Source organism: Lucilia cuprina, chromosome 4, assembly GCF_022045245.1.
Source record: "Lucilia cuprina isolate Lc7/37 chromosome 4, ASM2204524v1, whole genome shotgun sequence".
In the NCBI taxonomy this organism is placed as follows: Eukaryota; Metazoa; Arthropoda; class Insecta; order Diptera; family Calliphoridae; genus Lucilia; species Lucilia cuprina.
This window is the reverse complement of record NC_060952.1, coordinates 100,454,198-100,471,402: the sequence shown is the minus strand read 5'-3', so window position 1 is coordinate 100,471,402 and position 17,205 is coordinate 100,454,198. Positions and strand designations below refer to the sequence as shown.

The window sequence follows — 17,205 nt, the reverse complement described above, 5'->3', positions numbered from 1 at the left end:
AGATTCTCGTTATCAGCAAAACTTTGTATGGACTAAGATATTATATTCTCAATTTAAATAATAAAAATTAAGAAATGTGTTCATATCTTACTTACACAAGAACTTCGCTATTTGAAGTGAATCCGAGCAAAATAAGTATTTTCGACTCACCCTAATGTATATTTATTTATCAAGTATGTACTTATATAGCATCATCTTATGCTATACACACATACAAATATGTACCAAATATGTGTAAGTATTTACTTAATTTATACTTGTTTATAAATTATCAAAATATAAAATATTTTGATTTTTTATACAATTTCAGTTGCATTTTTGCGGTTCATGACAAAATAGATGCCACTTATTGGAAAAGTGATAATCAGCAAGTAAAATGCGTACATAATTATAATGTTAAAATTTTAAATTAAATTTTAAAACAGTTCCCGTAGTGCGAAGTTACAATAATACATCAGACTTATATCTTCACATTTAATAAAATTTTCCTTTCGAATTGTATAATACTGTTATTTAAAATTATGTTATTTTACGTGATAGTTATGATTATTTAGCCGATAAATGGAAGGAGAACCACAAAAATTCAACAAATTAATTAAAAAAAAAAAAACTTTATTTTGGGATGTGGGCTTTAAATCGGAGTTAAGACCAATTGTTGATTTATACTTGTGAAAGTTATTTGTGTGTTTGTATTATTGGCGATATTTAAAATAAATATATACATATATCCAAATTTATGGGGATATCATTTCCAAGTACCAAAAAATTCTGAAACAAATTTTTTGATTCTGAAAGCAATATTCTAAATTACAGTAAAAAAGCCTTTATCCAAATAGCCATAAAATCTCACAGATTTTAACCTTTATTTCATTAAAGAAAAAAGCAGCAAAGCGGCGCACTATAACTACTTAAATTAGACCCATTTAAATTTTTTTATATACCTAAAGCTCTATATAAAAATATGCAATATTGAAAATATGTATTTTTCATCTCATTAAAATCTACAACGGTCACATTCGTCACGATGGGAAAGCCCAAAATTGTAATTTACAAAAATTGTATAAAATTATTTTTTTTAATATGTATGTACATTTATTGCAAAATATCGATGTAGATTTTAGTGACATGTTCAATAATTAGGCTTGGAATATTTTAAAAGAAGAATGATTTTAAATTATAAATTATTTTAATTGAGTTTAAATTTAAAATTTTTGTTATTGGATGAACTTAAAACAAATGTTTTATTTTTTTGTGTATACAAATATACATTTATAATTTATTTTAAATAAGAAAAAAAAACTTTTACTAAAATATTAACCCCCTATAGAGTGTTTATCATTTTATATTAAAATTATAAATTAATTGATTTCCAATTTTAATTGAGTTAACTTTTCATTAAGAACAGTGTCTTCCTCGTCCTCTGCTTTAAACATTTCCTAAAAATTAATAATAAATAGAAATAGGAATTAAATACATTTAAAAAAATCGATAAGTATAATTAAAAACATATTTAGGTACTTACTGGATCATAAATAACTTTTATTATTAAAGAACAACTGGGACAAATAGCAACTTCTTCGCCTTCTATTAGCTCTTCCTAATTTGTTTACAAAAATAATATATCATAATACCTATAAACAATTTTCTTATGACCGGTTAAATTATACATACTTTGGAAATCTGAAACCTGTCACCACATGGACACGGATAGTAGTACATTTCCTCTTCATCATCATATTCAAAGTCTTCTATTTCAACTTCGTCGTGATATACACTCATTTTATATAATCATTATATTATAAATTAAGATATATATAATTATTTTTTAAGTTTACTAGTGCTTAGTCCTAAAACTATAAAAAATAAAACATGTAAACACGTTGTTTTTGCAGATTGATAATCAAAACAAAAAATGAATCACAAATATAAAATCTTGAAATACAATTAGTGCGACTACGTAGATACTTACATACAGTTGAGGTACACTTTGTATATATCATTTTGTATATATCTTTAGATATAACGTACATACATATTGTATGTATGTGGTATAAATAAAACCTAGTGTAAAAATAACACGATTTAAATCCAAATAAATAGTTAAGATGATTAAGATATTATTTTTAAATATTTGTCGCTTGGCGCTGTTATTATGATTATGAGATAAAGCAAACTTAAAGGTTCATTTTTGACATTTGTTTTCGTTAATTTTCTTGGGACAAACTTTTTGTATTATGCAAATGGTACAAAAATATAAATGAAATAGTACCATAGATTTAGTACTTATTTTATAATTCAAATAAAAATTGCAATTAAATTAAATATAATTGGGGTATACAACATATTAATTAAATATAAAAATAAAAAATAATATAATGTACATATGTATATACATGTATATATACTTATGTATGTATATTTTTATATTTTAGGTACATTATAATCGCTTTTAGGTTTTTTAGGGTTAAATTAAAGCCCATCACTATGAATTCTATAAAAACTATCAAAACAAACGAAACAATTGTTTTATATTAAAATAAAAAATAGTGAAGTATACAAAATATAAAAATAAACAAACCAAATAAAAAACGATGACATCTAAAAAATATAGTGAAGTAAATTTTTATGCAATTTTGGGCATTGAAATTGAAGCAGATGAAAGTACTATTAGAAAAGCTTACCGCAAAAAGGCTTTGGAATGCCATCCTGACAAAAATCCTGATAATCCCAAAGCAGCAGAATTGTTTCATGAACTTTCTAAGGCATTGGAAATACTTACCGATAAGTCGGCGAGAACAGCATACGATAATGTTTGGAAAGCAAAGAAGGCGGCGGAGTTCCGCAATAAACAATTGGACAGCAAAAGACAAAAACTTAAAGCTGATTTAGAAAAGCGAGAACGTGAGTTTCACAATAATTTACAATCGAGCAAAACCTTCCAAACAGCACACAAGTCCGATGAGGACATTTTACAAGAACAGATAGAAAGATTGAGAAGAGAAGGATCTCGACTTTTGGAAGAAGAACAGGTCATGCTAAAGGAACAATTACAAAAATCCTTAGCTGAACATATGCAACAGCAAAATACAAATAATTCAACATATCGTCTAAAGATCAAGTGGAAATCAGACAAAAAGGATCCATTAAACGGTGGATATAGTCAAGAAAATATTCTAACATACCTGAAAAAATATGGAGATATTATCGCTTTAGTTATGAGTAAAAAATGTGGCAGTGCTCTGGTAGAATTTAAAACATTAGAGTCAGCTGAGATGGCTTTAGCTTATGAAAAGGGTTTAGTGGAAAACCCATTACATATAGAATGGATTACACCTCCACCATCAGATATAGAAAATCAAAGAAAGACTACAGTTACCACAACCGATTATGAGGATTTGGTTATGCGGAAATTAAGGCAAGCTGAAGAACGTAAAAGGATAATAGAACAATTACAAAAAGAAGATTTATAAGATTTTAGGATTCTTTTTCTAATGTTTAATAATATACATATATTTAAATTATAAAAATATTGTTTTGATATTATTGATTTATATCCATTTATACCCTTTAAAGTATAAACATTAAAGTGCACCAAGATAGTATAAAAGAAAAAATGATTGTCCGACGGCCGTCCACCTTCTAGAGTTGTTCTTTGGGTTGTAAAACTTTTTTATGCAAAAAAATAGTCTGATAGGATAACGTTAATAGGTGCCGCAAAGGCTCTCAAGTTTTTAATTTAGAAGGAGAAAATATCGATTTTTCAGTTTTTACTCATATTTGGCCATTTGGTAATAAATTTTGCACTTTATTGTAAAGGAATCTTAATGTGCAAAGATATATAAAACAAAAATAGCATGAAAATTTTCAAAACGTCGGAAGAAAAATTGTCAGATTTTTGTTTATGTTAATCCATAGGGGTAACAAAGTGCTGGTTTTATCACGACAACTGAAATAATGTTTTATTTTATAAAACAAAAGTTTCACTGTGTAGACCGTCTAACACATTTAAAAAACTTACCGTCTGAGTTTACCAATTTGATGTGTGGTCATTTCGCTTTAGCATTTAAAGAAAATATGGTAACACTAATAACTAATAATACATTCTCATTTCATGTATTCATTACGTCTTTTTGCAAACAAAACATCGACTATTATTAAATAAGGTTTTAATTAATTTTATAAGAATACAAAAGCATATCGAAAACAATCTAGTAAGTACTATTTTAAAATTCAAGATATCGAAATTGTAAAAATGCCTTAGTTGATCAAAATATATACAAATAGTCGTTCTTAACATATTCTTTTACAATAATTCGCCATGTTATTTTTTAGTGATAATTTATTTGTATTCATTCACAATAAGTGTATGGATATGTGAATGTTAAACATTGGGTACACTTTAATTTCGAAAAAATCAATTTTAATTATCCATCATTCATATAGCATTTTCTTAAGTAATGCCAGGTTACACGCATATGTTTTGAAATCCTCTACATTGACAGAGATTTAAGAATATGCGTTCTTTAATAAGGAATAGTTTGTATGAATGTAATTTTTGTTGTTTATAACATTTTCTGGTGTTCCCGAATAGCGTCTTTGCTAAAATCGCTTTTCTGCAAAATTTTATCGTTTTATAACAGCAAGTTTTGACCAAAATATTGACGTGTGGCTTAAAATAGATCAGACAACAATTTTCAAGTTTTTGAGATTACAATTGTTCAACTACAAATTTGTTAATTGTATAGTAATTAGAATTGAGAATTATGTAAAAAACTAATTCACAGCTCTGTTATGTGATTTTTTAAAAGGTGGCAGCACGTTTTTTTCCATTTCTCTTTCGTCGTTTATTTTGTATGAATTTTCAGTTGACAGTTTTTTCATTGTATTTTTCCTTCGCTTTTGTGTGAAAATCTGTAAATGTAATTTTTGTTGTTCATAGATTTGTTCAATTAATTAAATGTTTTGTAGAAAAATATTGAGCCAGATTTTTCCTTAAAATTTGCAAAATAAATACGTGTGCATACAAAGATTTATATTAAACAATCTTAAAGTATTTTTTATACGTATGTAGCGGATAGTGAATTAAACATTGAAAAAAGTGGATATAGTGGAAATATTTGTTAAAAGTAGCCTCTACACACACATTACTGGACAAATAAATGTGCATAAAATTAAATTTACTGATTAGCAGAGTCTCAATAGGGTAAACGCCCCAAAAACATGAATGGTGATTTGATGCAGCAATTGTAAATTTCTATGTCTGTATGTATAATTCTTTAACATTAATTATGTACATATAAAACATAATAATTTTATAATAGTTATTTTCAATTATGTCACAGAGAAAAATTATAATGTACGATGATAATGTAGTTGGTATATGTATGTATAAATAATATCCGTACATATGTAAGCATATATGTATGTATATGCCCATAGTAGTTAACATTAAAGAAAAAATGTTTCCTATAATGGCAGTTGCGTGCAATTGTCGTTGTTATATCATTTCTGTTTAAGTCTAGAGGTCAAATTTATCGCGAACATAAGTGCAATTAATTAACTTATTTTATCAAAATGAATGGTGATGCAGACAGATTTCTGTATACATATGTACATATCGTCACCTGAAACGCAAACGGCCCTAACTAACTTATTGGTGATTCTAATGTATTGCACCAAAAATTGGAATCTTCCAACCATAATTATCGAAAACATTTAAATATTAAAGGTAAAAAGTCCTATTTATCATAGCAAATGATAGGTTTCACTATAAAACAATTTGTTTTTATGTAATAGGTATAAACTCCAAAATAATTAAAACAAATTTGAAATGGACCTAATCAAATGCCAAACAATTTTTTAACTATTTTTCTGTAATGCTAAAAATTACGACAGTTTTTAGCAAAAATAATTTGCCTCTTCTACCCACCTAAAATTATTTCTTGACTAAAAATACTCTATAAAAATTTTAAAATAATTATTCCGTAATCGGCACAAAATTGTGTAATTTTTAGTACCCATTTCAAAAAATTTGGAGATATTTTATTTTTCACAAATTATACTGAGGCCATGGTTTTCAATCGCTGGTAGGGAACAGAGGACCATTCGAAAAAAATATTTTTTATTTTTCTTATGTTCAGTACTACGCATCAATTGGGAGGTGTTCATACATGAAATTATTAAAAATGCCGTTCCTCGGGACAATCTAATGTATATATATGTTCACATAAAATTGATTTTAAACAAATTAATTATGTTTTATCATCATATGTTAGTTTTTATGTTGATACTTTGAATATTTTGTAATCTACAACTTCATTCAGTATAAATACATACATAAACGCTGAATCAGACTTTTTTATCTATACTTCATAAATTACATAAAAAATTATATTTTATATATGTATGTATTCTACATAAGTATTATCACAAACTGCAACAGATTAAAAAATTAAAAAAACGTTTTAAATGTTATTCAGAATTTTTGTAAATTCTTTTACCAAAACATGCGTTCTGATACGTTCTGCTGTCGAAATTATTCGATTATACGTTGCATTGATTGTTTCTATAAAGATAAAGGTTAAATATGATGAGATATAGTACTAGTTTGAAAAACAATAAATTTTCATGAATTTTGTCAATGCATTCATATCAATCATATTTTCACTTTTTTAAATTACATACATACATAGGTATTTATTTTTCTATTATAAAACATTTATCAGTGCATTCGTTTATTTTAAAATGCATTCTAATATTAAATAACAAGTGCGTGTAAGCAGGTAATGTGGTGGTAGTGAGTAGTTAAATTGGAAGCAACTAAACCAATTCTATAGCATTACAAAAATTTAAATGTAAACAATAAACAAACTTGCTTTATTTTGGGTCAAATAAATACTTTAAAATGACCTAAAATATCCATTAGTTGGGAATAGAAAATATTTAGCAGCAACAAATAAAATTTAACTCAAGCTGCCACCCACATTATCCTAATACGAGTAATTAAGTTAACAAAAAAATCTATATAGAGTGCTTTTTGGTAAATACTAATAGTTAAGTAAGATATTTGCAATACGCGGTTAAAATGAAAGAAACTCACTGCTGCCACCTTATCCAGTTCACAGGCGCTTCCACTTCAAAGAGAGAAGTAATAGCAACATTTTTCTTCTTTCTTTTCTCTACTTTGCCATAGAACAGTAAAAATTTATACATACATACATCGAACATGTCTTCAGAAAATCACGAACTAGCCGCTGCCCTCATAGCCGAAATGCCAGAAATGAAAGAGGAAATTCAAGCCGAACTTGGGTCCTCCTCACAAGAGGAACATGAAATTTCTTGTAAGAAACCCAACATAGACGAGTTGAAAACCTTTCGTATGCAACGTAAAAGAGAACACGAAGAGGGGGATATGGAAGATAATGTCGCACCCATGTCAAACTTAACAAAACAACCTCGTTTGGAAACCCATACAACCGAAAGGAAGTCCATTATTGAGATTCATATTTCCAATACAGATACCAAGAAAAAGATTGACGACTTAAAAATAGAGACTCTATGTCAATTGAAGGATAATACACAAGAAAAACTAACAGAGGTTTTGGAAGAAAATATTAAAGAAATTAATATTGTAAAACGTAGTGAAACAAGTGCACTGATAATAAGTGATCATATAAACATTGATATTCCTAACAGTACTGCTTCTATACTAGATAACCAATCTGAAATAAACGTGGATAATGACAATTCAAAAATAGAGACAACTATTTCTAACGTTGAACCAACGCAAAGTAAAACTATAACTGAACAATCAAGTGACAATAATGCAACTACCAGTACGATATATAACTCGGGAAGTCTTGATGACCAAAGTAACAACTCACAAAATGATGAGGATATTCTTCAAAATTTGGAAAAACTTACGCCGGAGGAAGAAGAAAAAGATAAAGAATATCGTAAAAGTTGTAAACCGTTTCTACAACATTTACCATGTTTTAAGTTACAAGGTAACACCTCATCAGCCGTTGCTTTAGAAACTAATACAAACAATTCTACGACATCAAATATAAACGCCATTAAAATACACAAGTGCAGAGAGTGTCGTAGAAGAACTCCACAACAGGGATCCAATGATGTTTATTGTCGTTTTTATGAATTTCGTTGTCTTCAATACACAGAGGCTGGCCAGCTCTTAGTTGCTGGTTTTCCCAATCCGTATATTGATCCCACGCAGGAGGAAATCAACATATGGCGACCAGACGAGAACACTGAACCAACAGCTGGCAACATGGATATACAAGTTTGCCGTTACATATTACTGCATGTCGGAGATCAGTTTTGCTACCTTTGGCGTCAGGAAGCTGAAGCATTAAAACTTCACGAAAATACAAACAGTACGATCGCTTGGAAGAAAGTTGTTCAAGGTATTCGAGAAATTTGTGACGTTTGCGATACTACCCTTTTTAACTTTCATTGGACTTGTGAAAAGTGCGGATTTGGTGTTTGCTTGGACTGCTTTAAAGATCGCAAAGAAAACAGGACAGTTCGCAAAATGCAAGCCGGCGAAAAACCTCCCAAAGGTAGAGATGATTTTTATTGGTTATTATGTTCTGGAGGTGTGACACATCATGCAAAAGAGCTTATATTGACCCAAATTATAGCTGGTGATTCGTTGAATATTTTGGGCAGACTTTTACATGACGTGAGGACTCTTTGGGAAATTCCTCAACTTTGCGGATGCTTGTTGAGCAAACAAAAAATGCCAAATGGTGATTTGAAGAATTTAATACAGGACATGATCAAAGAATCTCAATTAAAGCAACAGACCAGTGCCTCCTCTCTGGCCACCCAAGAAACTCTAAGAAAACAAGCACGTTTGGAGCAAATTCACTCCAAAGCTCTAGAATTTGCTCGTGCTAAAGGCATTGATTATGTACCAGGGCGAATATTTAACAAACAAACGTTGGGCAAGGACCCCATCACTACAGCATTCGATAATTTTAAGCACATTAATTTTTTGCGAAAAGGACTTGCAGGCTACAGACGCTTTTTGCCACCGAGAGCAATGATATTGACAAATTCTACTTTGATAGCTCCAGGTGTTCCCCATGAATGGTTGTGCGATGGAAAACTATTACGTTTAACAAATGCAAATCACCCTGATAATCGCATACTCTTCCAAGAAGTTTGGAAATGCGGACAGCCGGTTATGATATCAGAGGTTGCTAAATCTCTAAATTTAGATCTTTGGCGCCCAGAAGCTTTTTTAAAAGATTTTGGCGAGAAGCCTAACGATCTTATTAATTGTCTCAATGGTAATCTCGTACCCAACCAGCCAATGCGTCACTTTTGGGAAGGGTTTCAATGTATGAAGAAACGTCTTCTTGATGCTAACGGAAAGCCAATGTTATTAAAACTAAAGGATTGGCCGCCTGGCGATGATTTTGCCGAAATACTTCCCACTAGATATAAAGATCTTATGAAAGGACTTCCTATGCCGGAATACACATTACGCACCGGAAATCTTAATATAGCCAGTTGCTTGCCGAAAATGTTTGTTCCTCCAGATTTGGGACCGAAAATGTACAATGCTTACGGATCGGCATTTCATCCCGATAAGGGAACTACAAACTTACATTTAGATATCTCTGATGCTGTCAATATAATGGTCTATGTCGGTATACCGGAAGACTCTGACAACAAATCGCAAATATCGGCATCTTGCAAAGCAATTGCAATGGGCGGCTGTGAATTTTTAACAAGAGCAAGAGTTCAAAAGAAAAATGTGTTACCAGGAGCATTATGGCACATCTTTCCGGCCCGAGATGCTGACAAGATACGTGATCTATTAAATAGGGTCACTCTAGAAAAAGGATTTCGTCTAGAACCAGATCACGATCCCATACACGATCAAAATTGGTACTTAGATGATAAATTGCGAGCAAGACTTTTCAACGAATATGGCGTGGAAGGATATCCCATTGTCCAGTGTTTGGGAGATGCCGTTTTTATTCCAGCCGGAGCTCCACATCAAGTACAAAACCTTCATAACTGTATTAAGGTGGCAGAGGATTTCGTCTCGCCTGAAAATATCACACATTGTTTCCATTTAACCCACGAATTTCGACGACTCTCACATTCTCACACCAATCACGAAGACAAGTTGCAAATAAAGAACATAGTCTATCATGCCATCAAAGACTGTTGCACCATATTGACTAGAGCTTTAGAAAAACGTCTCGATCAGGAAGTCGAACGCGCCGAAGAAATTAAAGCCAAACTACAAATGAGAGCAGATGATTCTGCTTAGTTTTCATTAATTTTAATATAAATGTATATTTGTTTAAATCTTTTAAATACACAAAATGATTCAATTTATTATGTCTGTACTTTTGTTAATATAAAATACATTAAAATCTACTTGCAAACATTTTTCATTTGTATCATTTTTTATTATGATATTTTTAAAATGTAAGTTAAACGTTATGGCATTTAGTTAATATAATACAAACCACTTTTAGGCGGCATGTTCTATATAGAACGGCTTAAATTACTTCAATAATCTTGTTATATTCTTCTTATTTCAAACCCGAAAGTTCCAGGAATTGTTTTTAGTAATTTACAGTATTCAAGATGTTCCTGTGCCGAAAAATCTCGAGATTTTCGAAAATTATTAACCTTAACAAACAAGGATAAGATTCGACATAGCCTAATTTGGACTTGAAGTAGAACTAATAAATAAAATAATAAGCAAATAATAGATTTTCAAAAACCATTTAGCATCTACATACATACATTCATATACATACATGTTATGAATCCATAATTAAAATATCCTTAAATAAGCTATTATAATATAATGAAAGTATATTTTACAAAAGTTTTATTAATTTACAAATTTTAGTTGGTAATATAATTAATTTAAAATTTCCCTTTTTAGAGTTTTATTTACGTTATTTCTTTTTAATATTTATTTAAGGATTAAAAATGAAAATCAAGCTGCTACTAAAGAAAGTCAATTATAATTTTTGATTGAATATCAAATCAATATCAACACAAGTTCGTACATTGAAGATTAACAAATTAAAAGTATTTCAAAATGACTGTCGATTTTAACGATTATTTTTGGGTTTGTACATTTTTCTATTTAAGAATTGTTTACAAATATTTACGAATAAATACTTTAATACCATTAGGGGGAGAAGAACAATGGTTTTGATGTTTTATATCATAATATGAAATATGGTCTACAAGCCAGCAAAGAACTTTCGGACTTTTTTCGAGAAAAGTCAAGTATAGAGGAGCAAAATTCGAAATTAATGTCAAAACTGGCTCATAAGGCCAGTACGGGAACATTAAATAGTACATTTTCACCAGTATGGACCATTCTTAGGACATCGGCAGAAAAATTGTCTACACTCCACATGCAAATGGTGCAAAAACTCACAGAATTGGTTAAGGATGTAACGAAATACACGGATGAATTGCATAAAAAGCACAAGACTGTAAAAGAAGACGAAGCACAAACGTTGGAATGTGTTAAAGCAATACAAACATCTACTGCGGATGTACAAAAGGCTAGAGATATGTACAGTAGTAAGGCACAAGAATTAGAAAAACTACGAAAAGATAATTCATCACAAAAAGATATTGATAAATTGGAAACGAAACTACGCAAACTACAAGACGACTATAAAGTATTATTAGATAAACACAACCCCATTAAGAACGAATTTGAACGTCGTATGACGCAGACTTGTAAGGTACGTGCAAATTAGTGTTCTCTTTTAATAAAATTCATCATTCGTCAAATTCGTTTTATTTTTCTTAAAGCGATTTCAAGAAATTGAAGAAATGCATTTGCGTCAAATGAAAGAATTTCTTTCTACTTATTTGGAATTGTTGCAAAATAACCATGATATGGTTGGACAGGTAATATAAAAACTTAATATAACATAATGCCATCCATCCATCATTTATAAATATTCTTTAAGGTACATTCCGATTTTAAGCGACAATTTTTAGATATGACTGTTGACAAATTGCTGGAACAATTTGTATTAAATAAATACACTGGCTTGGAGAAACCCGGTAATTAATATTGAAATACAATTGCATTAGTTTTAATATTAATTGAATGTTTATTGTTTATATCATGAAACTGTTTCAGAAATGCCAGAACTTGAATTCATTCCATTATCTATAAATCAACAAATATCAGCCACTTCAAATATTCGTTTGAATCAACCCTCTGTTGCTTCAAATTCAAATTCAGCCACTAGCATCAATCGTGGTGGGAACGTTTCGATGGATTTACGCGGTACCGAAGCTGTATCAGTAGGTAGTGTTGCAAGTGGCAGCGGTAGTATTATGAATGCTGATGACTCTGTATTGGATGTTAACAGCACAAAAACTACCACATCGAGGCCGACTTCGCCAGAAGTAACCTCTACACCAAATGCAGCCGCAACAGTAACTGCAACGACCAGCACCGTCAAAAGTAATTTTCGCAGTTGGTTCTCGTCAAACAATCCCAGCAAACAACAGCCACAGCAACAAAATACCGGAATATCTACGTCTGCCACTAGCGGTAGTGGAAATTTCGGTATGGATAGTAATTGTATCACAAGTTCACTATCAGTCAATATAAATGCTACAAATAACACTACTAGTACCACCACCACCTCTGGCACAACTACCACAACCATCAACAAAAATTCCCTTAACTCTGAGCTTCAATCACTACAGGATAACAATCAAGGTTCATTTTTGACAACTGCTTAAACACTATTACTCTATATCTTCTATCTATCTCTCCCTCCTTCTAACGTCTTAAGGACTTTTAAAAGACACTTTTTAAGAAGTATTGTTTATATATTTCCTTTTCTTTCTACAACTACTCCTACTACTACATACAATACTATAAAATATTTAATTCTATGAAAAAATTCAAATTTAAATTGTATATTTTAAATGAAACCAATATTAACGATAAAGTTTTGTAGATTTACCAATGACCACAGATTGACGAAAAATCTGCTAGCTTTCATTAATTATCATTCCAAGTCCTTTTAAATGCATCCGAGTTAATATTTAAGTGTAAAAGTATATGTAATTTAATTTTTGTTTTGAAATTATGTGGATGATAACGATGGATGGATGTAAATGAAAATCTGGCAGATTGATTGATTGATTGATTAATTGATTACATGTAGTTATTTTTATTATTATTTATTATTTTAATTTGTATCTTCGAAGTAAATACTTACACTCAAAACACCAACTTTATGTTAAAAAATTATCTGTTGATTTTTTCATTATTACTTTTGATTGTGTATTTAAATATCGCATACATTCCACATACATACATATTTTGTACAATTGTATTTTCAGTCATTTTTATGCATTAGTTTGATTTGTAATATTTAATGGCACAATGATTAATGATAAATTAAAAAAGAACTCGTTATTCACACAATCGAAAGAATCGAAAAAAAAGAGCTCATGAAAATAATCACACTATTTTTTTCTCGTAACTAATAATTTAATCAATAATAATTCGTTTAAACAACTTCCTTTCACCTGTGAATAGCACTGAACTCACAAATAGATCGTGATGTTTTATCAACAAACTCTAGAGACAACATTACAGCCACATCACCAAATATATCAGCTCCCGTGTTAAGCACTAAAAAGTTCTCAGATCGTTCAGGAACTACAACTACTACTACAAATCATCATCAACTTTTCTCACCACAAAATACAACAAACAACAATTCTTATTCATCAACACCTGCCACGACATTGGGAACAAGTCAGAGACGCACTACATCCCTATTAAATATTTTCTCTTCAAATTCACAGGGTATGATTTTGTGTTGATTGAAACTCTGTTAATTAATGTATTGAAATGAAACGGTTAAAAAAGGAAGTTCTTTTTGGTGCTTTAATTTGAAACAAATGTATAAATGTATTATGCATTTCTTATTCTTTTTTCCTTAAATCGTAGAAAACTTCTTTTTTATTATTTTTTAATTCCGATTAGAATGTATTTAAAGGATTCTGTATTTTGAGTTGGTGTTTGAGTTTCAACTATGTATATAAATTCTTCTGTTTAATAATGCATTTATTATGATAATAACTAAGTTAACATTAAGTATAATTCAATTTGATATTAGATCAATGGATATTATCAAATACAACAATACTATTCTAATTATTTCTTAGTGTCGGGCATATTGCGAAGTCGACGTGACAAAACGAAAACTAAAAAATCAAAGAAAAAGAAAGATGGCGAAATGGCGGATAACATTAAGGAAGAACGCACTCAAAGGTGAGTTATAAGATTTGTTATAAACATTATAAATGTTTAAATATCTCTTAATTTTTAATTTTTAGTGTGGACAGAGCAGGTAATAGTTCTATGGAATATGATGACCAGGGTAAAACAAAACAACAAAACTCAAGTACAACAAATTCTGGATTATTAGCCATAACTTCAAAACTAGTAGGAACTGGTACAGAAACAGGAGGAGCATCGACTTCGGGTATCTCAAATATACCTGATGTGTCTTCAACGTCGGGTTTAGCTGATAACAGTGTCAGTGGAACCGCCGATTCAAATCATACCAACAAAATCAATAATACAGCTTCAACAGCTGGTCAGCAGTTTAGTGGCAATGAAGTTGACGAAGATGGTTACAGCCTTCAACCACCCAAAGAGGTTGCCTGGGATGAAAATAAAGAGAACGGTAATTGCTTGAAATGTTACTAAAAGTCTTGCGTTTTTAACCGCTTACATTTTTTAGCTGGTAGTTTCTATTCTGATTCCGATTCAGAATCTGATAACGATAGGCCAGAGAAGAGAATACATGTAAAAATAAAACCTTTAAATAACGGCCAGGCGCCCATGTCCGCAAGTGTGGATGAATTAAGGGCGACCGTTGAAAATATTTCATTATCGCCAACAGGAGTATTTTCGGTATGTGTTTTATCTGCTTTATTGATATTAGAGTTCGCGCTTATATTGTAACTATAATTTAATCATGAGTTTATAATTCATACATTTGTTTTTAAAGCAGCACAGCCAGCAGTTGCAACAACAATCTAGACTAACTTCGCGACAACAATCACCGGAAATTTCGAATGCTTCCACACCAACGGCAGCAGTACATCCGTATGCACCTTTACAAAGTCCCACATTGTCTATGTCAAACAATTCAAAGTAAGACTAAAACACAATCTCATTAATATATTACATATATTATTTTATATATACTATGAATTTTTATAGATATGCCGATCTCGGTGATATATTTTCTGAATTGGGCGACGTAAGTTCATCAGCTCCAGCTTCAGCAAATCTGACAAAAACTCAAGGTCGACAAATACCAACTCCAACTTCTGGAACAGGTAGTAGTATTGCTATACCAAGACCGCCTTCAAGGAGATCAGAAATGTTAGTAGGTGCTAGAGGGCGCATTAGTCCTGCACCGATTAATACCATTAATCGAGCGGATAGTATAGGCTCCTTGGAATTCCGCACAGCCATTGGTGGTATTAGCTCTTCCAGAGGGCCCTCACCCCTAACCATTGGAATCTCTGATACTATACCGCTGGCGGTAGCATTTCACGAAATTATTCATGCTTACTTTAGGTAAGAATAACATATATATTACATGTGGTAATATCTTTGTCAATGTTATAATTTCTCCATTATTAGAGGTAGCGATGAATCACGATGTCAAGTTAAAATATCTGGAGATATGATGTTATCATTCCCTGCCGGTATTGCGGGTTTGTTGGCTAATAACCCCAATCCAGCTAAATTAGGCTTTCGTATTAAAAATGTACAAAATTTAGAACATTTTATACCAAATAGTAAATTAGTGCAAACGTAAGTATATCTTCGAATCATTCACAATTCAATTTTTTTTTTTAAATTTAATGTAAATTCGTTTGTTTATTTTAAGGGATAAAAATCAATCCAGTTCATTTAGCACTATGCTAGAATTTAATATGCCAGCATTAACAGCATTATTGAGACGTCAGGCGGAACAGAATCCTACAGCTTCATATTTCAACGTGGATATACTAAAGTATCAAGTGCGCACTAAGCCTGGGGCTAGTTCGTGTCCGTTTCAACTGGTTAGCTATTGGAAATGTGAACCCACCTTTACAGCTCTCAAGGTTGATTACAAATATAATAATCATGCCATGAGTGCGGCATGTCCACTTTTAAATGTAACACTACTTGTGCCAGTTAATGGATCAGTTCGAAACGTACAATCTAAACCTCATTCGGCATGGTAAGAGACAGAATACATTCATACATACATACATACATACATACATACATACATACATACATACATACATACATACATACATACATACATACATACATACATACATCATAATAAGTATATTTTCTACAGTTTTAATTATTGTTTATTTCAATACTTTTTTAGGTTGGGCGAATCGAATCGCTTGGTATGGAATTTTACCGATATATCCCAAAATTCCCAAGACGGTGGAGTTGGTACGTTGAGAGCTCGTTTAGAGCTAAGCGATGGACCGTCTACACCAGCTTTGCTAACAACACAATTCAATTGTGAAGGTACAACATTGTCTGGCATAGAATTTGAATTACATGGTCATGGCTACCGAGTGTCGTTGGTAAAAAAGAGATTTGTGTCAGGTCAGAATCAAATATTAACTTATAAACTTTCAATAAACTATTATTTCTTCATTTCATAGGTAAATATGTGTGTGAAGGAGATGGTGTACGTAGTGCGGCCACACCAACACCACCGTCTGTTGGTTCATCTAGTCCATTTTCGGGAAAATCAAACTAAATAATTTTTAAAAATATATATTAACTAGAAACGGATGCCTCAATTAATTGTTTGTTACTAAATATAATAATAATAACAATAAAAAAGAAAAAAAGAAACTTTTTTATATATTAAAACCAAACAACATTCAAAATATACGAATTCGAATTACTCCAAAGTTTTTCTACAATTTTTACAGAATTACAGATACGTGAACATGTAATCTACACAATAATAAAAAAGATAAATCATAGTTTCTTTTTCTTATTGCAATTATAATTTTATTTAAAGCTGTTTCATGTTATTAATAAAGATATTATTAATCTATATACATACTTATATACATACATATATATTATTGTTACACATG

At 30.7% G+C, this 17,205-nt stretch overlaps 4 protein-coding genes across 5 annotated transcripts; 3 read left to right on the top strand and 1 right to left on the bottom strand.

The window, feature by feature from the left end:
- Nucleotides 1–1,131: 1,131 nt before the first annotated feature.
- LOC111690270 (DPH3 homolog) lies at nucleotides 1,132–1,900 on the bottom strand. The gene is made up of 3 exons (XM_023452723.2): nucleotides 1,672–1,900; nucleotides 1,523–1,597; nucleotides 1,132–1,436 (listed from the first exon to the last, which is right to left on the bottom strand). The coding sequence occupies exons 1-3, from the start codon at nucleotides 1,777–1,779 to the stop codon at nucleotides 1,359–1,361; spliced, it is 261 nt and encodes an 86-aa protein (XP_023308491.2). The 5' UTR covers nucleotides 1,780–1,900; the 3' UTR covers nucleotides 1,132–1,358.
- Nucleotides 1,901–2,449: 549 nt separating this feature from the next.
- On the top strand, nucleotides 2,450–3,518 carry LOC111690258 (dnaJ homolog subfamily C member 17). Its single transcript, XM_023452711.2, has one exon. The coding sequence runs from the start codon at nucleotides 2,592–2,594 to the stop codon at nucleotides 3,468–3,470; it is 879 nt and encodes a 292-aa protein (XP_023308479.2). The 5' UTR covers nucleotides 2,450–2,591; the 3' UTR covers nucleotides 3,471–3,518.
- Nucleotides 3,519–4,109: 591 nt separating this feature from the next.
- Nucleotides 4,110–16,989, top strand: LOC111690287 (F-BAR domain only protein 2). The gene is given in 15 exon segments (XM_046950154.1): nucleotides 4,110–4,211; nucleotides 10,979–11,128; nucleotides 11,196–11,762; nucleotides 11,833–11,931; nucleotides 11,994–12,090; nucleotides 12,170–12,760; nucleotides 13,592–13,864; nucleotides 14,227–14,332; nucleotides 14,398–14,750; nucleotides 14,808–14,980; nucleotides 15,078–15,655; nucleotides 15,722–15,895; nucleotides 15,972–16,307; nucleotides 16,470–16,699; nucleotides 16,759–16,989. Coding segments are annotated over 14 exon segments (3,705 nt in total). The 5' UTR covers nucleotides 4,110–4,211; nucleotides 10,979–11,098; the 3' UTR covers nucleotides 16,857–16,989.
- Nucleotides 4,869–10,429, top strand: LOC111690288 (lysine-specific demethylase 3A). 2 transcript variants are annotated; one of them, XM_023452750.2, is made up of 2 exons: nucleotides 4,869–5,262; nucleotides 7,198–10,429. In XM_023452750.2, exon 2 carries the CDS (start codon nucleotides 7,226–7,228, stop codon nucleotides 10,307–10,309), a length of 3,084 nt encoding a protein of 1,027 aa, XP_023308518.2. In that variant the 5' UTR covers nucleotides 4,869–5,262; nucleotides 7,198–7,225; the 3' UTR covers nucleotides 10,310–10,429. The 2 variants fall into 2 exon arrangements, with proteins under 2 accessions (XP_023308518.2, XP_023308517.2); XM_023452749.2 differs by having other exon boundaries at nucleotides 7,193–10,429.
- Nucleotides 16,990–17,205: the final 216 nt, after the last annotated feature.

What these genes read in the sequence shown, in the direction of transcription:
- LOC111690270 (XM_023452723.2), bottom strand. Translation starts at nt 1,779, where the DNA reads ATGAGTGTATATCACGACGAAGTTGAAATAGAAGACTTTGAATATGAT. An exon ending in ACAGGTTTCAGATTTCCAAA is followed by an intron (nt 1,598 to 1,671) that starts GTATGTATAATT and finishes TAAACAAATTAG; the next exon opens with GAAGAGCTAATAGAAGGCGA. An exon ending in TAAAAGTTATTTATGATCCA is followed by an intron (nt 1,437 to 1,522) that starts GTAAGTACCTAA and finishes ATTAATTTTTAG; the next exon opens with GAAATGTTTAAAGCAGAGGA.
- LOC111690258 (XM_023452711.2), top strand. Translation starts at nt 2,592, where the DNA reads ATGACATCTAAAAAATATAGTGAAGTAAATTTTTATGCAATTTTGGGC.